Source organism: Neopsephotus bourkii, unplaced genomic scaffold, assembly GCF_033783945.1.
Source record: "Neopsephotus bourkii isolate Nb327-2 ecotype Australia unplaced genomic scaffold, CSIRO-AGI_Nbou_v1 NB_107, whole genome shotgun sequence".
NCBI classification, from domain to species: domain Eukaryota; kingdom Metazoa; phylum Chordata; class Aves; order Psittaciformes; family Psittacidae; genus Neopsephotus; species Neopsephotus bourkii.
This window is the reverse complement of record NW_026900624.1, coordinates 7354636-7376900: the sequence shown is the minus strand read 5'-3', so window position 1 is coordinate 7376900 and position 22265 is coordinate 7354636. Positions and strand designations below refer to the sequence as shown.

The following is a 22265-nucleotide window of genomic DNA, read 5'->3' as shown; positions in this document are numbered from 1 at the left end:
ACCAGGGGCAGACTGATAGGCCTGTAGTTCCCTGGATCCTTCCTCTGTCCCTTCTTGTAGATGGTCACCGCATTTGATAGTTTCCAGTCAACTGGGACCTCCCTGGTTAGCCAGGACTGCTGAGAAATGATTGAAAGTGGCTTGGTAGGCATTTGCCGTGGTTTAAGCCCAGCTGGCAACTCAGAACCGTGCAGCTGCTCGCTCACTCCCCCCCCCCCTTCTTCCTCCCTGGCTCCCAGGGGGATGCGGAGGAGAATTGAAAGAATGTTAACTCCCACGGGTTGAGATAAGAACAGTCCAGTAACTAAGGTATAACATAAACCCATTACTGCTACCACCAATAATAATAATGATAAGGGAAATAACAAGGGAAGAGAAAACGACCACTCGCCACCCACCGACCAGTACCCAGCCTGACCCGAGCAGCAGTCTGGGCCTTCCGGGTAACTGCCCCCTGTTTATATACTGGCATGATGTGCTGTGGTATGGAATACCTCTTTGGCTAGTTTGGGTCAGGTGTCCTGTCTCTGCTTTCTCCGAGCTCCCCCTCCTCCCTGGCAGAGCACGAGACTCAGAAAGTCCTTGGTCAGAGTAAACATTACTGAGCAGCAACTAAAAACATCGGTGTTATCAGCACTGTTTCCAGGCTGAAAGTCAAAAACACAGCACTGCACCAGCTACTAAGAAGGAGAAAAATGACTGCTACTGCTGAACCTAGGACAGCATTTATGCAGTCAACACCATTTTGCGGATTCCATCCTGCCCCATAGGCTTGTGTGTGTCTAAGTGGTGTAGCAGGTCATTAACTGTTTCCTTTTGAATTATGGGGGCTTCATTCTGCTCCTCATTCCTGTCTTCCAGCTCACGGGCTGGGTACCCAGAGAAGAGCTGATCTTATTCTTAAAGGCTGAGGCAAAGAAGGTGTTACATACCTCAGCCTTATCCTCCTCCTTTTTCACTATGTTTCTCCTGCATCCAATAAAGGATGGAGATTCTCATTAGCCTGTGTTTTGTTGCTAATGTATTTCTAGAAACATTTTTTATTGTCTTCTACTTCAGTAGCCAGATTAAGTTCTAGTTGGGCTTTGACTCTTCTAATTTTCTCCCTGCATAACCTCATTACATCCTTGTAGTCCTCCTGAGTTGCCTGCCCCTTCTTCCAAAGGCCATAAACTCTTTTTTTTTCCTGAGTTCCAGTCAAAGCTCTCTGTTCGGCTGGTGTTCTTCCCCGTGGGCTCATCTTTCAGCACATGGGGATGTCTTTCTCCTCCACCTCTAAAACCTCCTTCTTGAAGAATGCTCAGCCTTGCTGAACTCCTTTGCCCATCAGGAGTGTCTCCCAAGGGACTCTGTCAACCGGGCTTCTAAACAGGCCAAAATCTGCTCTCTGGAAGTCCAAAGTAGCAGTTCTGCTGATGCTCCTCTTACTTCTCCAAGAATCTAAATCTCTTATTATGGCATTATTGCTGTGCCCAAGATGGCCTCCAGACCCACCAGTACTTCTCTGTTCACAAAGAACATGTCCAGCGGGTCGCCTTCCCTAGTTGGCTTCCTCCTCAGCTGTGACAGGAAGTTAACTTCCACAGACTTCAGGAAACTCCCAGACTGTTTCCTCTCTGCTGGATTGTATTTCCAGCAGACATCTGCTAAATTAAAGTCCCCCATGAGAATGAGGGTTAGGTATCATGAGACTTCTCCCAGCTGCTTGTAGAGTATTTTGTCTGCCTCTTTATCCTGGTTGGGTAGTCTGTAACCTACTCCCACTGTGATATCTGCCTTGTTGGCCTTCACCCTGGTACTTACCCATAAACATTCAACCCTATCGTAACAGTCATTGAGCTCTAGACCACCAAAAGACTCCCTAGCATACAGGACTACCCCACCACCTCTCCTTCCTTGACTGTCCCTTCTGAAGGGTTTGTAGCTGTCCATTATAGCACTCCAGTTGTGCAAGTTATCCCATTATGTTTCTGTGATGGCTGCTCTGTCATAGTTTTCCGGCTGCAAAATGGCTACCAGCTCCTCCTGGCTGTTGCCCATGCTTATTTGCATTGGTGTAGATGCACTTTGGTTGGGCTGTTGATCCTGCTGTCTTTTTGGGAAAAGAAGCCCTAATTTCTACCTAGAATCATAGAATGGTTTGGGTTGGAAAGGACTTTAAGATCATCTAGTTCCAGCGCCGCTGCCATGTGCAGGGTCACCTCCTACTAGACCAGGTTGCTCAAGGCCTGGTAACCACTTTTATGACATGACCACTTTCAGTTGCTTCTGCAGTTTCTAACACAACAGTAGTCCTTATGTCTTTGCTGTTGCTTGGATCTCCATCCCCTGCCTCCACTGAGACATCAGACTGAAGGACCTTGCTAGCACAATGTCCATTAAACATTGGTGTGCTGCCCCCAGGTTTTTTCTACCCAGCCTGGTTGTATCCCTTCCGCTCTTTCAAATGTAATTTAAACCTCTTTAATGAGCCCTGCTAACTGCAGCACTGCAGGTATAGCTGCATTAGCACAGTGACGGGCCATAGTTTATCACCTTGGATCCTCAGTATCATTTGACTTTGTATCAGTTAGTTTAAAAAACTAACCTGTGGTGGCTGTTGCTCTGCTGACATCAGTATTAAGAGCAATAAGAAGGGTAGGGAGCTGTGCTTGACCAAGCCATGACTCTGACATTTAAGGTGTTTGTTTTAGACTGTTTTTCCAACTGTTTATTTCTGATCCCTTAATTCCTGTCATTTGTATGTTAACAAGCAGATCACAGATACCAACATTTGGCAAGCTAGTTCAGCACCTGCTTAAAAAGCCTTTTTCTGCCGGCTCTTTAACCAACAGGGAACACATGTGGATTTTATTTTTTGTGGATAAACTGGTAAAATAAGTTGTAATTTTTAGTGAGTTATTTTTCTTACCATGAGTGGCATTATGCGCAGATGCCGTACTGCCCAGAATCGTGGTAGAAAACATCCTCACTGGGTGCCTTCATTTGTTAAACAAATGTGCTGTTGATCCGGTGGTTGATAAAAGGTTTCTCCAAGAATTGAAATAAAATTAATTTGAAACCAGGGAATCCCACTTTCATATGGAATGCACAGGAGTTGGGCACTGTTGTTCCAGGGAGGCTGAATAATTTGGTGCTTCACACCATAGCTGGCCACATGATTCTGTGGAGCCGTATTGGGATTGTGGAGGATTTCATATCTATTACATTGGAAGAGTACAAATGGAGTAACTAATCCCTGTGCAAAAAAAGGGGGATATGGTGCTGCTCTTATGCCCTTTGCCCTGCGGTCTGTCCTGAGATGTGTCCTGTTTAACATCTGCATTGATGACCTGGAGGAAGTGATGGAGTGTATTTTCGTACAGTATGCAAGTGTCACTTGAGGGCAGGGGGACATAGACAGGCAGGAGAAATGGGCTGACAGGAGCCTTCTGAAATCCAGCAAGAAAAAATGAGAAGTCCTGCACTCAGGAAAGAAGAGCCCTCTGCAATGATACAGGATGGAGACTGCCTGTCTGGGAGGCAGGTCTGCTGAAAAAGGCCCTGGGGGCCCTGATGGACAGTGAGCTGACAACTGCCAGCAGTGTGCCGTTGCTATGAAGAAGACCAACTGGGCTGTTGGGCTGGGCTGTTGGGCTGGATAACAGGCGCACAGCCAGGAGATTGTGTAAAGTGATAATCCCCTTCTACTCAGCACTCCTTAGATCCCAGCTGATATACTGTCTCCATTTCTGGGCTCCTAAGTATAGGAAAGACATGGCTAAACTGGAGCACATTTAGCAATGGGCCAGATCTGTGAGGAGAGCTGAGGGATCTGAGTTGCTTGTCTTATGGAAGAGACTGCTTCAGGGAGTTCTTTAATAAGCAGTCTGCTGGTACATATGAGGAGATTATTGAGAAGCTGGAGCCAGGTTCTTCAGCATCGTGCATAGTAGAGGAGAGACAGCAGGTATAAACTGAAACATAGGAGGTTCAGTCTGCACAAAAGGAGAAACCTTTCCATGCTGGGCACTATGAAGCAGTGGGACAGGAGGCCTGGAGAGTTTGTGCAGCCTCCATTCTTGGAGGTCTTTAGACAAGGCATGATAAAGCCCTAAGCAGCATGGTCTGATCTGAGTGCTGACCCTGCTTTGAGGAGGAGGTTCAGCTAGAGACCTCCTGTGGTCCTTTCCACCCTGTATTAACAAATTATCTTACATGGCTCCCTGGCAGCTTAGACTCTTCAAAGGCTGGAATAAGGACATTTCTTAAACAGCATGAAGTCTGTGGTTTAATGATTTATGAGCATGTGAATACAAGGGTGTGCAGTGGAACTGCGCTTCTCATCAGGGTCCTTTTACAGACTGTGAACTGAAGTACTAGCAAAAGAACAAATTTTTTTTCCTGCCTTTTTTGCCTGTCTAACCTTTTAGTGAGGAGAAAAGCATGGATTTCACTGGGTGGCCACTGCTATGGCTGCTGCTTCAGTGAGAGTGAGTTGAAGAGGCTGTGTAGTTAAAAAGCTATTTTGGGATTGAACGGAAGCTGAGCTTGAAAGTTTTGAGATGTCTAGCCCCACTGAAACACCACCTTGTCTAGGTCATAGGACCTGGTATATGCAAAGGCTTTAAAAGAGACCACAAAAAGATAGCGCTGCGTATCATGTAAAACTTTGGCGTGTTGACTAAGTAAGCATAGTAATAGCTGCAGGTCTTTCTGGTACGTGGTGAAACGTGACATTTTCTTGTGCTTTGGAAGTGTTTTGATTTGATTCTTGGGCTGGCTGTTGTTTTATGATTGTGTTTTGTTATCCCTTGAGGGCTGTGTTTGGGAGACTGGACTGGAATAGCAGTCAGAGGCCTGGGCTCCACTCTTCCTAAATGGTCTTCAGCAGTTCCATTAGGACATGGTGGTGCCTATTTCTTACTTAAACCTGGCAGAGTTATACATCTGAATGCTTTTATGGTAGCTGCTATCTTCACTGTACCTTCCCCTTCCCCTGTGGACTGGCTTTTATCTGGCCTTGGACTATGAGTTCCAGACTTTCTCTTACAGTGAGGTCTGTAGTGCTTGTTGCTGAAGTGCTTGTCTTGGCAGGTTCCTCTGGTGCTCAAAGCAACAAGTAAAATAATTTTCCACATATGACTTGTTTGGAAACCATTGAGAAAAATTCTTCATAGTTTGCATTGTCTGCTTGTATAGTGAGATATTTCAGTTCAGTTTCAATACACTGCTTTACAGCCCTGGATGCAGGTAGGACACAGGAAAGAGAGCTGGACAAAAGCAGCTTCAGGATATGGTACTCTGAAAACTGTGTGTTGAGTGTTTAGGTTAAAGCTCCTAGTCTGGAACTTGTCCCTCCTCTGGTCCTGTGCTCTGTTGAACTGAAAACTAGTATTTATTAGCAAACCCTCAACATGTGTGTTACAAATACAGTTGCTATAGAGGAGTGTTTTTCAGGGGTTCCCTTGTCTTTGTAGGTGACATTTGGGCAACTCCAGCAGTTAGGCATGTGCACTTTTGTGGTTTGCAGGATCATTTATCTTGACTTATTCTTTCTGTAGAGTCATGTTTCACAAGCAAAAGAGTTGCTTTTTTGGAATTGCAAGTCATAGCTCCTTTCCATTTGTGTGATGTTTGTTGAGCTCTGTACTGTCAGCTGGAGAAGACGGTGTCTGTTACTTGTGCTCAGCTGCCATCACTGCCTTCAAAAGTGAGTGTTACTCTATACTTCTCTTGACATGTTCAGAAGAACAAGCAACGTCAAATGTTTTCATGTTTACATAGTAGACTGCTTTTGGTGGTGATTGGTTAATCTTTTCATGCCTTGGGAAACAGGGTAAAGGATATGGGGAAAGCAGTAAGCTGAAGCAGGTAAAACTGCACGGACAGTTAACTAAGAGGATTTCGTTTGGGTACTAACAAATGACATGTCAAACCATGAGAAGGAAAGAAGTCAATTGAGGGATGGAAATCAGCTGAGTTATGTGTTACCGTAAGCTATACCAACCAGTGTGCATACTAAAATGCTGCAGCATATTATGAGCTGACTTCTCCTTGCTTATCTGCATGAAGGGGAGCATTTTTCTGTTTCAGGCAGGGAGGACAAAATGTCAGAACTATTTGTTGGGAGCTGCTTAAAAATATCCTTACATGTCTCAGGCATGAAGAAAGGGGATTAAAAAATGTGCTATTTTCAAAGCTACGGGATTGACATCGTAAGGTCAGTGCAGGGAGACTGAAGCAGAGCTCATAGGTCAGTAGGTCAGTGTGCATGCTCAGTGTCCTACTGGGTGGCTTTTCTATACTTGAAAACCTCACCTTTGTAGTTACAATTTTATGAATACTTTAAAACACCATTCTTATCCACACTCTTATTTCTGTTGGTTGAGTGGGGTTTTTTTTTGGGTAGGGATGGTGTGGTGGTGTTGACCAGTGTTAGTATTTGTGTGTCTACACAGTGAAAACTGTATTTTTTTCCTTTCTTATCTGGTCTCTGCCATAGCATGGCTTCTGCAACCACTAGTGCCAGCAAAATGGAAGGATGAATGGCTGCTAGAGATGGAGGTGAAGTCTGGAGTATCCCTTTGCTGATGTCATGGATGTTTGCTTGATGAAAACAGCTATATAACTATGCCTTAAGACAGTAATGAGAGAAATGAGAAACAGGGATTTACAGTGAAGTGATGAAGTTTGACTTTTAATTTTAGATCCGTAGCTCATTGTGTCCTTCTGTTAAAGTCTTGTCTGCCTTGCAGAACTTACTTTGAAGGACTCCTAGTTAAGCATTGCTAAGTGGGTGTCAAACCTGTTGCAGGAGACTAAAACAGATGGGGAGCAAATGCTTAGATGAATTCTGGTCTGGTTCTCTGGTAGCTGTGAGGCTTGAATGGGATTAGTGTGGCTGCTGGAAAGAAGACCTGAATGTTAAATACAGTTGCTCTGTGTTAGTACTGTGGTATCACCTTGGCTTGTATCACTCTGTTTATGCGGAGGCACGGTGGGTCAGCTGTGGCTTTGTCAGTTGCTATCAGAGCCAGCTCGATACCACAGGGGTAGTCTATCTATTGAGTTATTCCAGGAGCATAACTGCTTTGCTGGTTGTATTGTCCATGGATGACTGATCAAGGTCAGGCTGCCCATTGTAGCAGTGGCTGGGTGAGGACAGGATCCTTCCTCTTTCTTGGCAGCTCCAGCACTGTACTCGCAAGGACCTGGAGCAGAAAACTGGTTCAGCACATAACAGCTTGCTTTTTGCAGGGTTTGCTTTCTTGCTGAATTGAACCCATGTAACTGGCTAAAGATCTCTCTGCTTAGTAATTACAGAGTCTCATTTTGTTTGGTTTGGTGTTCAGTTGCCAGTGCTGGTGATGTTGACAGACACTCGCAGCTGCTGCGGTCTGTTAGTGCTCCTCTCTCCCACACTGCTGCATCTCTGCCTGTTCCCATTCTGTGCCAGTTCACCCTTGCTTTCATCAGAAAGGCTTGTACATGTGCATGCATTGGCCAGGTCAGCTGTAGCCACATTGATACGCGCTATCTCAACACAGGTGTCACCCACCAAAAAATGCAGATCCTTTTTTCACACCCCGATATCCCCCCAAACAACTTGATAGTAAGATAAGAACTTTTGTGTGTGGAAAGCAGTAATTCACCCTCACAAACAAACCAACCTCCAACTTCTCAGAATCATTTCCAACTGGCTCAAGTATTGAACATGTTGCTACCACACTACATACAAATTTTACCTCTGGCAAGAATAAAGGGAAGATCTCTGTTCTGGCAGTCACAGAATAGACTGTCATTTGTGTAGGTTTAACAATCTGCATAAGCAAGCGTGGCCTTCTCTTTGCAACTAAACTAAAAGCATTATTGCGGCCTTTTCCTAAAAGTTGCTTTTAGCTTTACTTTCCCCCTTTTTAGGTTTTTCCATTTCTTTGAGTGGCAGAGCTTGGCCATTGTGATTGCCCTTTCTGCCTACTGAGACACATAAATAATTTCCTTTATTACCACAGTTCTGCTCTGAATGCAGTCCCTTGATACAGAGCCTTTATGTGGATCTGGTTATGTCTTTGAGTTTGATCTGCCTGGGACCATTAATTCTCTATTATAATTAACGGAGGCTTTGTCTTTCTTTTGCAGTCTCTATCAAAAGACCTTAGAGCCTTTTGTAAATGTTAAGTGATTAGTAATGCCGTAGCAGAGTTGCGAGTTGTGTGTGTGGTTTGTCTCTAGAAAAGAGACAAAAAGTCTCAGTGTACCAGCATGCATTATGTTTGGGGATGGTTTTGAAATCTTTCAGTACAAGTTTTTTTTTGAAAATGCCATGTTTTGTAAAACTTTTTTTTTTTTTTAATGTTCCTAGAAGGCTACAATTTTGAAGATGACTTTTTGTGAAAGAGTTTTAGATGTCAGGGGAAAATCTTGTCTGTGACAGGCATAGAGAGGAACAGGTTAAGAGATAGACACTGAAGCGTCTTTACCCACCAGGAACCTGTTGCCTTCTGGTCTGACACCTTCTGTGGGAAGCGTGAGCTCCAGCAGATGGTGAATCTTCTATGCAAGGGTCGGCAGCTTCATCAGGGGGATTTGTCGTGTGGCCACATCTCACCTGATGTGTGAGTTAATGAGGGCTGTGTCACTGGTCTGAATGGTGTAGAAGTGATCTTGAATGTGGACTTTCTATTTTGCACATGGTTATCTGAGCTCTTAGGATGTGAGTTGCAGGCAGGTGAGTCACTGTCTGAAAAAGTGCAGCTGGTCAGTTTTGTCTCTGGGAAGAGTAAGGAAACTGGGGAAGCAGCGAGGCATTGGGGGCAGGAAGAGAGCTTCCCATGCATTTTGAGTTATGGGATCATTGCACATTTCCCATCTGTGTGCTGCTCTGATCCAAGAGGATGACAAAGTTACTTGAACAAATCATCTGTAATGGAGCCAAGGGCTTACGGAGCAGTCTTATAGCTTGTAAAGTTAGGGTTTCATCACGAGATGAAAGTGCATCATGTAAAAGTTGTGGTCAGGCAGTGCCGTGGAGCAAGCTCGGCACTGGTTGAATGTGAAAGAAAGCACCATATCCAGAAACCTGTCATGAGCGTCACAACAGCTGCTGCTTTCCGTGGGATGGGATTCAGCCTTGCAGTCAGAAATAACTACAGCTAAAATTAAGTAGCATTTACCATCTGTTTTTGTACGAGGCAGGGGCTTGCAGTCAGTTTTTTAATAACAAGGCAATGAACGGTAAGGACTTAAAACACCAACTGTGCTGTTGTTGATATCTTTTAAAATACACTAAAATAATTAAGAGTGAAGGTAGAAAGGATGAAATTGTTGACAGTTCTCTTTCTTATAAAAAGGAGAAAGCGGGGACATCTTTTTATCATGATCCTGCTGACTTTAAAGGCCACTTCCTGTCTTGTGGGAGATCCTTGACAGTTCTGGTGGCACTTCCAACTTTCTGCAGCTGATTGCTCCTGTTCTGTGCAGTTTGCCTGTGATCCCACGCACAAGACAGCCTGCCTGGCTTACAGATGTAGTGCTGTAGAGCACATGTGTGTGTGATTGGCTCATTGTATCAATTTGTTTGAAAGGCCAGCACAGCTTCCAATGTGTCTAAATCATGTTGACTGCTGACACTGCCAAGAGATTGTTAAAACATTGGAGGGCTGCCAAGAACCCTTGCTGCTTTCCTGGGGACCAGGAGAGAAGTGACCTTTTCCTCGTGAATTTAAATTTCTCATTTAGGGAAATACTCAGGGTTTTTGCTGAATGCCTTGGCCTCTTGCCCATCCTGTGTTACATGTGGATTTTGGTGGTGCTGGCGGATGGGGTACTGAAATGGTTCAGAGGACTAGTGCTGCCTGTTAATTGGGGATTGGCTCAAAGAAGAGACATGCAGCCAGAATGGAGGGAGGCTCTAGCAGACATCTGGGAGAAATCATAGCTAATTCTGCCAGATACCTTTCCAAGGCATCAACCCTCTGTGCCTGTAGTTACACCTGTTTTGTCCTGTGTAAATTCACAGCTGAGTCATTTAGGCCATTGACAGGTTTTACATTAAAGCTGTAACCATTTAACAGAGTCTGTGTTGTAGGTCAGGGTGGGTGTAAACTCTTTCCATGATCAGGAGAGAATTCCCTGGATGATGGGGCTGCTCATACTAGTTCTGCTGCCATGTCTGAGGGAGACGTTTGCCCTGGCGTGGTGTTCTGCTGGTAGCAAACAAACTGGCCAGGGGCGACAGATACAGGGAAGGTTCTCCTGGGGACCAGTCTGGACTAAGTGATGGTGCACCAGCCTGTATTCAGTTTCCTACCCCTTCATTGTCTTCCTCTACTGCAAGTTTACTCTGACTGATGTTTGAAATGAAATGATCAGGCTTAGAGGAAGATGTTTTACACAGTTCTCATTTGGAGAGAAAAGAACAATTGCAACACAACAGGGGAAGGTGTTTTCTGCGGGGAAAGAAGGGAACTTGGGAATGGCCAGGTGAAGAGCAGGCAGTAATGCCTCATGTGGAACCTACCATGACTATCACCTATTGTGCATGCGCATCTCTGCTCTACTAGTAAAATACCTGCCTGCATGCATGGCTCATTTGATGTGAGGTCTGGCATAAGTCTTTACAGCAAAGCCACAGTTAAGTCAAGGGGCATGGTGTTTGCCAATTGATTAATATCCATAATCTTCTAAGTACCTTTGGGTTTGTGAAAGCATGGTCTGAATGCTGTTCTTTGTTGTAAATTTTCATTGAAACACCTATCAGGTTCTACCCTGTTGGTCCATCCTGACTATTATTTTTAGCTGTCTCCACTTGCTTATTGCGGTTTCTCTGTTTCTTTCCAGTGTTGCGCCTTGGTTTCCTTTTCCTGCTTCTGTTTCTTTGCTCAGCAGTGATAAGTAAATACTGAGGGAAGCAAGCAGGATAAAAAGTCCTCAGCATTTGTTCAAGCACAGCATTGAAAGACTTCTGGAGTGCTGCAGGTGTTGGAACACCCTGGAAAATTTCTGTTCCTAAGCGCATTTGCTTCTCTGCTTCTGCTGGCTGTTGATATTTGAAGCTGTGTGTTACTGGACATGCTGGCAGGGTGGGGAACCGAACTGTGCTTTGTCCAGTGGGTACAGGTGACTTTCTCAGGAAGCTTCTTGAAGAGAGAATGTCATATTTGAGGTACCTGCTCTTAGGGGGCCAGCAGCAGGCCAAGTGAGGCAACTGGCTATCTGTGGAAGCAGCAAGGGTAGGGAAGGATTTCTGGCTGGGAGTGCATGACCAAGTGCTGTGTCCTCCCTCCTGGCCCCCCCACACCTAGCAGCTGGAAGGCTATCTTAGTGCCTCCTCCTGTGTCATCATGCCCGAATTAACGCAGGTCTGGCAGTCCCGAGGTGGTAGCCCCTTATCCAGTTGCTGCCAGTCCTTCAGTGTTCAGACAACCCATTTGGTTCATTTGTGACCTGTTTGTGCTGCTGGGGCTGGGATGGCAGGGCTCCTGTGTAAGAGGCGCAAAAAAGGAGGTAGGAAGCATTATATTTGTAGCAAGATCTCTTTATAAGCTGTCTGCCTAGGACATGGTGGACAGGCTCTTTATAGGCAGGGCTGTCCCTGGGCAGCAAGCTTTGTGGGGGGCTTTCTGCTGAAATAACTGTGACTTGTTGCTAGCCATAACAGAGGATATTTTGGTTCTTCAGGATCTGGCCTAGCCGGAATGGATCTGAAGTGTAGGGGTTTATCTGGCTCTTCATGTTGTGAGGGATGGGGGCTTAATACACAAATTTCTATTATTTTTTTCTTCTAGCTTAGTAAATCACTCAGAAACAAGGTATTTTTGTTAGGAAGGGTAGAGTTCATTTTTATATTAGAAGAAAAAGGAGCAAGTATGTAATCTTCATTGATTTTGGGGGAATAAAACTAGTTTAGGTGCATTTAAAAATATTCTCGCTTGAAACATATGCAGCATTTTATTTACATAGCTTACACTGAAGACAGTACCATGTATTCACTGCCCAGAGAAGCTTAGCAGCTCTCTTCTGCAATTGCAGAGCGTTAGGAACAGCTATGCCCTGACCTTATTGAACGCTTGGCATTCCCCGAATGACAGCAATGCTATGATAATGAAAAGAGAGTTAAATCTAGAAACAAGGCCGGTACTTTCAAAAGGGGTCTGATTTAAGTGGAATTTGGGCTTTTATAGTCCTAACAGGGTTTAAAATATCTTATTTGCAGTCTCGTTTCCGAATTATTTTGCTTGTGCCTCCTGGTGGACTTACTCCCGTTGGTATCACAGTGTAGGAGCTGCTCCAGTGGGAAACCTCTAGTGGCATGTGATGGAAACAGGCTGGGTAAGGCATGTTGTTAGAGCTTGTTTGGTCTGTTGCATGAGGCCTCTTAGCTCCCTGACTTTTGTTTGGAGAGGTTTTCAAGGAAATGGGAATGAGTGCTGAAAAGGATTAATTAAGAGTTTCTTTAATAACTCCATTTATTAAGGGCATTAAATCTCGGCCTGTAGACATTGTAGTTGAGAGTGCTGTTCTGTTACCTTCCCTTTCCATACGAACACAATACAGAAAGCAAGCTGTACTTACTGCTGGCAGCCCCTTTTCCCTCAGGCTTTATGCCATAGTAGCTGTAACCACCTGCTCTAACGTGGTTCATAAGCCATAAGGTCTCAAAATACAAGGCTGTTGTTCGCTGCTTGTGAGGATTTAAGTCATGTTCAATTTAATGCTCTGAACCAGAATTAATTAACATATTGGAACTGTAATTAAGAAATGTGCTAACTTGTTCTAAGCACCTGTTTCAAGTATCAGTGTGGGGAGTGAGGACTGCAGTTTATTCTGCTTCCGTGGCCTCCTCTGGGGCAATAGGATCTCTTTATCTTCCCTTGTATCAAGCAGGATGTGATTCTGTGATAGGAAAAAAGCAAGTACTGGTGCAGATTTTGTTACATTTGCAGACTGCATGCAAATGATTAGCCTGTGGTTTGATTTTCCAGTGGGAAAGGGGAATAGTGACTGTTCTTGAAAGAAGTGCTTGTTGGCATACTGTGCCTATTAGTTAACTGTTCCGTCTTCTTTTTTCACCAGAAAAGTTTGTCTAACAGACCTTATTTATTTGGAAATCTTTGTTTTTCCCTGAAAAGAGTATGGGACTTGGATCTCTCCCAAAGAAGACTGCAATACCAAAAATGATCTTAGCTCACAGTAGCACAGAACTGTCACTGAATAGATGTCACAGTGTCTTTGTATCTCCTGTTTTAAAGGCACATATTTCAATAGCTTAGTTTATGACAGATAACTATTATCAGAGTTTATGGGAAGATGTGCCTTGGAGAGTGCTAAAGTGTTATAGAATTGCTAGTGCTTTTCTTACTGACAGACTCTGTGAAGATACTGAAGTTATTCAGTACTTGTCCTCAAGTTTAGTTGCTCCCATGTGGCAGGACATAGGAAGTATTTTAATACCCATTTTATTGATGAAGGGTACTTTATTGACTTCTCCAAATGAGAATTGCAGGTTTAGGACAAGAGCCTGAAATCACAAATTTCAGATTTGTGTTCACCAGATCATGCCACATCTATTTTTAGTCAGTGACAATGCTAGAATTAAATACTTTTTCGTCTTTATTTGGTAGGTCTCACTTTGATTCTCTGAGACTCTTAATGAGGCCAGTAGCATATTGCAGTTCCTGGTGTTCTGCAGCTGGAAAAGGTGGTGATGTCTGGGGGTCATGCTATCAGAAAAGAAGTTTGTTTTTACAGTTTGCTGTCTGCTATCGATCTGGGCCGTCCTGCAGACAATGCTCATCCCCCTCCCTTTTGGAGAAACAAGCGCTCTGAGGTTGCTTTTACCACAGGATTGGTTTCTTGCAAAATATTTTCAGCAAGTTATGTAGTAGCTTGGTTTAATAAGAAGCTATAAAAGGATGTTACTTTGATTTTATTTTCCACAGTGGTTGCAGTTCTTAATTCCACCAACTGTGATCCCATTTTGAAATGGATCTACCAGATGTTTTCTCATATTATGAATACCCTCTTCAACCCCTACATATCTGCCAACTTTGCATTTATTACAGTTTTTCTGTTTTTTTTTTTTTTCCTCTCCTCTCTTCAGTGAGTGACCTCCAAGAAGAAGGTAAAAATGCTATCAATGCACCAATGAACCCAAGCACCGTGGACATTCATCCAGAAGACACACTATTAGGTAAAGTATTCATGCTACAGAACTTGACTAAGCGATTGTTAGTGAAGGTGGCCACTGTGACCCTGCTATCTTTTGTTTTACTGTTGAATGTAAATTCCTGAGTTGAAACTGTGAGAATTTGACATGAGAATTGAGAACTGTTGCATGTTGCATGTAGACTAGAAATTAGAAAGGCCTAAAGTGAAATTTAAAGAGCAGTGCCAGCTATACAGATACAGCTAATCTAGTTTATGGGTAATTTAGCGGAAAATTGACTTGTTCAATGAATTGGCAGAGAACTTGAGTTCTTCTGTGGTCACCCTGAAAGTAGATAGAAATTTTGCAAAGATTTAAGTGGAATATACTGCTGAATTTTTCTGCTTAAGATTCGGTTCCATTAACTCATTGGCCAAGTGCATCTCAGACATCCTTCTTTAGGGAGGAAGTGGTGTCTTTTCCCTCTCTCTCTTTAGATAGGGAACTGAAGTGCAGAAGGACCAACCTACAGAAAGCCCGTAGAAGTATGTGTTGTGGTTCCTGAGACTGCCTTGTCTCAATGCACATACTACTCTGAACTAGTGGATGCCGTGTTCCTACTTGGGTTACTGCTGTCACTTTGTAAGTGGCAGTGCAGCAAAATAGAACTTGATGTTGGATGAACAGATGAGCACTTAGGCTGCTGAAAACAGTAATTAAATGTAATGAGAATAGAAGTATGTAAAACAATCAGTGCTTTACAGAAATAAGATAAGTATTCAAATTCCTATTCTCTCCATCTCCCTGTGTCCCTGTAAGAGCAGCAGCATATTTTAATAATAAAGTGTTTAAATATTGTTGGAATAAAACATTTCTTTCCTGGAATTAGTTGAAGCAAGCTGTCATGAAGACAAATAATAAAACAGTTAAGTAAAATCAAGAAGAGCTGGTCAATTAGATTTTCTCATTAGAAAATGAGTAGGAAATGCAAAGTACTGTTCTTCTGGGAAGTGAGCAAGGTGTTGATTGTGGATAAGGAGTGTCTCCAGTTATACCTTCTGGGTACCACTAAAGCTGTGTATGACTTTAGAAGATGCAGGACCACTCCTAAAGGCCTCTCATGCAAAGACATGACCACCAGTGAACCTTAAGCAAAGAACATTATGGGTCAAATCTTATTCAGGGTTTGTTAGTGTATTTTGGGTATGTAGTGGGTGTTAATTCCTTACAGTTAGACTGCCTGACTCATCCTAGGCAGTAATGAGGAAGTAAAGGAAAATAAAACAGCAAAAGAATTCACATTTTTTGTAGTTTTTGGAAATTGGTCAAGTATATTCAGATATTTTTAATAAACTTTTATTCATCTTTTTTATTAGTCTTTTTATTAATTTTAATTAATCTTTTAATCTTTTTTTTAATACTGATAAGGGGCCCTGGAAAATACTGTGAAGTCTAAGGTAACCAGTTAGATGGTATAGTCTGTCTTGTGTCTAAGATGTGAAAGTGTTGTTTCACATCTGACATCAGTGAAGTCTAGCACTGCAATAGGAAGTCACTGTAGTCTGGTCATTGTCAGGTTTTTAAAGGGTTCCTCTCTGCAGTGTGGCAATGGCCTGACCAATAGTCATACCAAAACGCCTCCTCTGTTGTCATGCTGGAAGGAATTGAGAAACCAGTAGGAAAATAGGATTCCTATCGAATCCATAAGATTTATGTATAACTATTTTAGCTCAAGAGATGCGGATCTCCTGGTGTAGCTGTGGCACTGTCACACATCTGTGTGTTCCTGTTGTGTAATAGCTAGGGTTTGCTTTACACTGAAAGGAACAGATCTAACCTAGATCACAGATACCACTTGGCTGCTAAAGGAGCTAAAAAGAAAGGTGTAGGCAGAGGTCTGCTACTTGAAAGCAAGTACCAGAATTTAAAATATGAGACTTGCTCCACATGCTTCTGATATCCATATCTGTGGTAGCATGTAAGCACGTACATGATGCACATCTGTATGTGCTGTTGTGAAGGTAGTTGTGCCCGAAGGCTGTTTGATTGTTAGCCTTAGATCAAGTTGATTTTTCTATCAACAATTCTGTATCAAATCATTACTTCTAAAAATTAATCTTTATGTTCATGCCTCTTGTGGTTGTTCTGTTGGCCATTGGAGAGCATTTCTCACATCTCTTCATCTCCCAGCAACAGAAGAAATACAAGACGTTACACCTGAGATTTATTTTATGTTCATTCCCCATGCACAAGTACAGCTGATATAAACTGGGGTAATTTTAATTCTACAGCTTAACCAGAGGCTAAAGAATTCATGCACTCAGGGTTGCATGTGGAAGTTTCAGGGAAAGCAGAGGGCAGAGGCACAGACTGTCTGCCAAAGTCTTACCGGTTGCAGTGAGTGTAGTGCCATAAGATTCATGATGGTGTCATTGGGTACAGGTATTTTCAGATAGAAATTAAATATAAATTGAGGAGAAGGAGAAAAGGAGTTGACTGCACTTTTTGGCGTGTTAATATGAACATGAACCCACAGGGTATAGAGGACAATAATTTTTCTGAAGTATTCTGCATTCAGTAGGGTCTGAGCTGGGGAAGTTCAGTGGAAATAGCCTTATTTTCGGGAAGTTATCTTTCCATGTAACTTTAAAAATGTCTAACACTTTGAACATTGCTTGCTAATGATGACTAGGCACTGCAATCTTTCGATCATCTGACAGGCTACTTTATTAGCAGTTGTTGCAGTATTTCAGCAGTGTACATTTGAAGTGGGTCTCATTAAAGTTTCCCATTTTATTTGAACAGAGGAGAATGAGGAACGTACTATGATTGATCCTAACTCAAAAGAAGACCCCAAGTTCAAAGAGCTGATCAAGGTAAGAAATCACTGTTTTATCCTTCAAAACTAGCGAGCCAGAGTCATTTAGAAGCTGGTTACCAAGAATGCAGTTGAGGAATTACAACTTGCTACCGAAGTATATCTATGAAAACTGAGGTCATCAACAAGATAAGGCTAAAAGTAACGAGTGTAACAAGAAAAGGCAGAATATCAGAGTGCCCATGGTAGTTATAGAGTAAAACTCCATTGTCCCTTTCTGTCCTTGTGATTATCACAGTAAGGATCAGTGCTTATCTTGAATCTACCTGCAGTCACTGCACATAAACTTAGGTTCCTTCTGTTGATGAAAACAGGGAAGGAGCTTTGGAAAGCATTGGTGAGATTTCAGGAGAAGAAGGAATGAGACTGAAATGAGCAAGGGCATGGTAGGGGACAATGAGGAGACAGGTGTTACAGGAAAGTTGGCACTGAGATTCTTTTTGCCCTGTATTCTGTTGTGGGGTTTTTGTAAACGAAAATCCTTGGTTTGCCTGTGTGCAGATTGTCCTGAATCTGTATTGCCACTGGAGATACATATCCAAGGTGTTGACAATGGTGTTCCAGCTGTGCTGATGTGAAGTGTGGCTTCCTGCCTCAGCAGTCCTCATAGTTTCTGCCAGGTATAATGGAGAATTTGATCTTGAGGGATGAGAACCTTTTCTATGCAGTATGTTTTTGAGGTTAACATAGTGAAAACTTGAGCATGAAGAAAAGGGATGGCAATTCTGAACAAATGTGATCCCTTTCCAAGAAGTGTTTGTGCTTGTGTTATACTTCTCTCTACACTTCCTCTTTATTGTTTTTTAATTATTTTTAAAACATATTTTTGTTAGAAACAGCAGTGCAGCTGGATGGGCCTGAAAACTTCGGGTAGTGCATACTGTCTCCAGATAGGGGTTGGGCTGTGGCACATTGCTTTCAAGAAACCTTGTGCACCCTGGCTGCACACATCTATGATTCACACAACACCTCAGCATACTGCTCACCTGGTACATCTTTAAAATAAGCCCTTTGATCTGTTATCAACACTGTAGTAACATGTTTAGGATTACAAAACCACATCAAACTAACTTCAGCAAGGAGCTGTGCTCATATTTCTTTGTTATTCTAATTTACCTGGAATACACTGTAGTTTTAAATTAAGTGAATTTGCATGTTCTTTCTTTGTTAGCACCTAAATCCATTAATTCTCAGAAGGTATAATGTTTTTTCACTACTCTTTCAAAATGTATTGTGGTTTCTTTGCTAGTGGAACAGCGATATTATCATAAATAATTCAGCTGAACTAGAGTTATTGCAGTGAAGGAACCAGATGCAGTCTAGATACATCTGGACTTGATACTGATACTAGAACTTGTTTAAATTGGGAATTTTGCTATTGAATTTAATGTTAGTGGGTCTTCCTTCAGTGTCATAGTCTAACAAGGTTATAATGTCCAGTTTAAAAACCTGAAAAACTTCAGGAGGAAGGAAAATTGAAGCAAGAGCAGCACTTGAGAATGTGTCCAAGTACTTTCAGTGCAGAATCAGGCCCTAGTTTGTTACACCAGTTTGCGCTTGCATAAAGAGAAAGGTATCATCAATTGAACTGGAGCAGATGGGGTAGGGAACAGCATGTAACTGGATCCTTGGGATTATTTTCAAAGAAGAGACGTGTTCTGCAGAGTTCCTACTTGGAAATTATGTAATCCAGGTAATTCCTAATCATATGTATACCTCTCAACAGCTGAGAGTTTTTACAGAGATTCAGCTAGAGGAATATTTAACACTATGTTGGTGTGAATCTGTAAGGCAGGGAGAGGTTTGAATTATGTTGGCAAAACCTATTTTATGCCACAGAGTTTGGATAATGGAAAAAATTGAGCAATTTATTCCTTCTTTTCTGTTGTTCAGTGGTTAATGACTTTTTCCAAGAGCCCCAGTGCTGGATGAGAATTAAGTGTGCTAAGTGCTACACAGCAGCGGCCAGCAGAAAAGACTGTCTGCCCCACAGAGCTTGAAATGAAAGATCTCCATCAGCTAGGAAGGAGTGAGAAGCTGACTAGATGGAGGTTTTTATAGTTCAAACTGGTTCTCTCTTTTCTCTCAGAGAGGAATGTGTCAATAGCAGCAACAAAGCCTCATGCTTTTGAAATTTGGCAGTATGACTTAGTTTCATTGGTGCCAGCCCAAAACTCTTTCAGCACCAGAGTTAGACGTGCCAGTGGTTTGCCATCATTGATTTTGAGTGTTTCTGTTCTGTCAGTCATATGCAGTTGGGTAAATGGATCCCAGTGCAAAGCAGCAGCAGAGATACCTGTTGCTGACACTGCTTGAATATCTCTTTGTCTCCACCAAATACTGTTTTAATTTCTGTTAGCCTCATGCCATAGGAATTCTATGCATAGTGATTCATCAGTGCAAGCTTATGTGAGTGGTTCGGAGTGATTTCGAAAGAGCTGTTGTAACTCTGGAGTGACAGATTGTGTAGCATTGTGGTAACATGGAGGGACCAACAGGAAAAAACATCCCAAATAATAAAAAGCCTAATTTCTCACTCTTACGAAAGCAAATATATGGTGAATTCCTTTCTTGAAGGCTGCTTAGTTTGGGATGCTAAAATATGTGCTTTAAGTCCTCTTACACACATGAACATCATTAGGAACTAGAATTATGCCTCAGAGTGTTGTTTTTTATCATCACTGATGGTATTCTAAAAATAGTTGACCACAATTTGTCAATATGAAGTGTTCAACTAAGTTCCCTCTGTGGATAGAAGCCTTTTTTTTCCTTACTTCTCCTGCTGTGTGTGTAAGCAAACACAGTTTGGTACATGGCCAAGCAGACATAAAGTGAAAATTCAGGTCAGGGAAAAACAGATGAGTTATCATTTTCTCTATCTATCTATCTGGATAAAAATAATTTACTTATGAAATCTGTAATTCTGATGTCTGAAATGTGTGAGCTTCTTTCACTCATTGCCCAATATTTGCTATGTGACAGGTGAACAACTTACTTAAAGTAAGTGTCTGAATTATTTGGGCTCTTTTGTGACTGGATACAGAAGTATCTTGTGATTTATTGCTTTTTCTTGTATATTTCAGTCAGGTTTCCAATCTATATGTTAGTGTGAATCTGTTTAAAATTCAGTTTCTAGTAATATATAAAGTTCCCTTGGTTGGTTCATGTCAGTAATTTTAGAAAGTGTTTGGGCTTCCTTGTAGCTCTCTTTTGAATACTTAACAATAAAAGGAGGCTGATCTGTGTGTCCTTTCCTCATTGTTCATGTATGTTTCTTTGTGTATTGGGTGTAAAGGTGGAAGGAGTCTTTTTCCCCCCCTTTATGGTTCAGATATGGGTGGCAGGTAAAAGTTTCAAAGGCTTCATTGCTGGTTGTCATCCTAAACATAATTACGATTAATAGGCTGTAGGAATTTAGCCAGAGACTTTGAAAATATATTGTAACATTTCACAAAAGTGGCAGATTTCCTAGGGTTTTCTAATGTATTTTGGTAGGAAAAGTCTGAGGAAGAGCTTTTACTAATTGAATCAAAAATTTTAGAACAGCAGCTTGCAGGGTCCCTTCTGAAAGCACCTTGCCTGACAAAAGGGAGCAAGTCATAGTTGCAAGATGCTTTCCCTCTCTGCAGGGACTTCCGTAAGATCAGGTGACACTGCAACAACTTTTGGCTTTTAAAGCCTCATTTAAACTTAATGCAGATCCAAACACTGCTGGTCTATATACTGCCTGAAATGCATAAACATTCTTATTTTGTGGTAAAGTCATTCACTGTTGTAGAAATTATTACCTTTTCCCATGTTTAATTTTATTCCTTTTTTAAATTCACTGTGGGAAAGAGGAAACCAAAATAAAGCCACTGTCCTTTAGGTAAGGTTTCAGTGTGAAAGTGTGCTTCCTAAATACTCCGTGATCTGCTTTTGAAAACAAGAAGCCTTCTCTTTGTTTACAGGCTGCCAGTGCTTTGTGCTTAGTGAATAGATTCTAGGCTGAGTTATGAATCTTTAATATTAATTTCCATGCTCAACCCTGAAGCCAGTTAAGCTTTCATACCTTTGATCTCTGCTTCCCAATTTTCCCAGAAGTCAGAGGGAGAAAGTTCATGGAAATCAGGGTTTTCTTTCTTTGCTGCTTTTGGTGACTGGGCTTCCTGTTTTCCCATTGGGCCAGATGTGTTCATGTATTTTGTTTTTCATTTTGTTCATTACTGTATAGTGGTGTCTCTGGGGTCATTACACCTTTGAACTATGCAGGTTAACTTTGAATGTGCCTCACTAACGTGGAAGCAGAACAAAATCCCTTAACTGAGCTGGGGAAGTTTGATGTAAAAGCCCATGTTGCGTGAACTAAAAAAACCCTAAGTTGGACAGGCAGACTCATTTTTCCTTCAAGATTTCTAGCACTTTTGTTTCAGTTGTCTGCCTCATGGTGAATTTCAGTTTTCAGCTCAGTGTTTAATAATGCAACATGGCTCATTTAAAGCAGACATATACATTTGCCCTAAAAGTGAGATGATAAATGGATGTGTCAGAATTTAAAGCACCACTGGAAATTTTACAACTACAAATGCATGTGTCTGAGCATTTGACGCAGTTCAGAGATGTTTTATATGAGTATGGATGGATGTTCTTGAAAGGACAGGCGTGGTTTTGAGGACATGGGGATATTATGTCAGTTTTAAAATGACGCCGCTAATCCCCTGTACTATAGAAAAGTAAAGAAAATACTAAGAAAAGCAGCTTATTATTAAATATATGACAAATTAAGTGATGTGACAACCATTTCCATCTACCTGCATGCTGCTTTGTAGTCTCAAGCACTGAACAAGAAAACGAGTCTCAGGTCCATTGAAGGTTGTTAGCTACATGTGATCTCTTGTGGTAACTTCACCAGCCATTGTGTGTAAGGAGAGGCATGGTATTAGGGCTGACAATGGGAGAACAGGCTTTGCAATAGAGCACTTCCTCAGTCCTCCATTGTTTCTTACAACTGTTATTTAATGCAGCAAACATATCCCAAGCTTAAAAGGCAGAACTGAACTGCAGATGTATGAAGCACAAAGGCACAGAGCTAAAGGAATGAGGACAGGGGTGTGAGACCAGACAGGTTGAAGTCAAGTATGTTTTCATGCACAGGAAGAGCTCTCTGCAACTTGTCTGCTTCCCCCAGGTACTCTGTGCCTGTATCAAGCTGTTTAAGTTTTTAGCTATTCAGGTAATTGAATATTTTCTGCTTCAGTCTTTGCACGAAGGAGCAACTAC

The 22265-nt window shown here is 42.1% G+C and overlaps 1 protein-coding gene across 5 annotated transcripts in view; it reads left to right on the top strand.

Annotated features, from left to right (window-relative positions):
- PARVB (parvin beta) overlaps positions 1–22265 on the top strand; it is a 67744-nt gene that overhangs the window by 11670 nt on the left and 33809 nt on the right. Inside the window, exons 1-3 of one of the 5 annotated variants that reach the window (XM_061359144.1) lie at positions 5587–5692; positions 14084–14173; positions 16934–17004. In XM_061359144.1, coding sequence (XP_061215128.1) covers position 5692; positions 14084–14173; positions 16934–17004 — 162 coding nt within the window. In that variant the 5' untranslated portion in view covers positions 5587–5691. Of the gene's footprint in view, positions 1–5586; positions 5693–5829; positions 5854–10068; positions 10264–11328; positions 11488–14083; positions 14174–16933; positions 17005–22265 lie in introns of those variants that run through there. The other 4 variants (XM_061359160.1, XM_061359152.1, XM_061359133.1 and 1 more) reach the window with 4 other exon arrangements.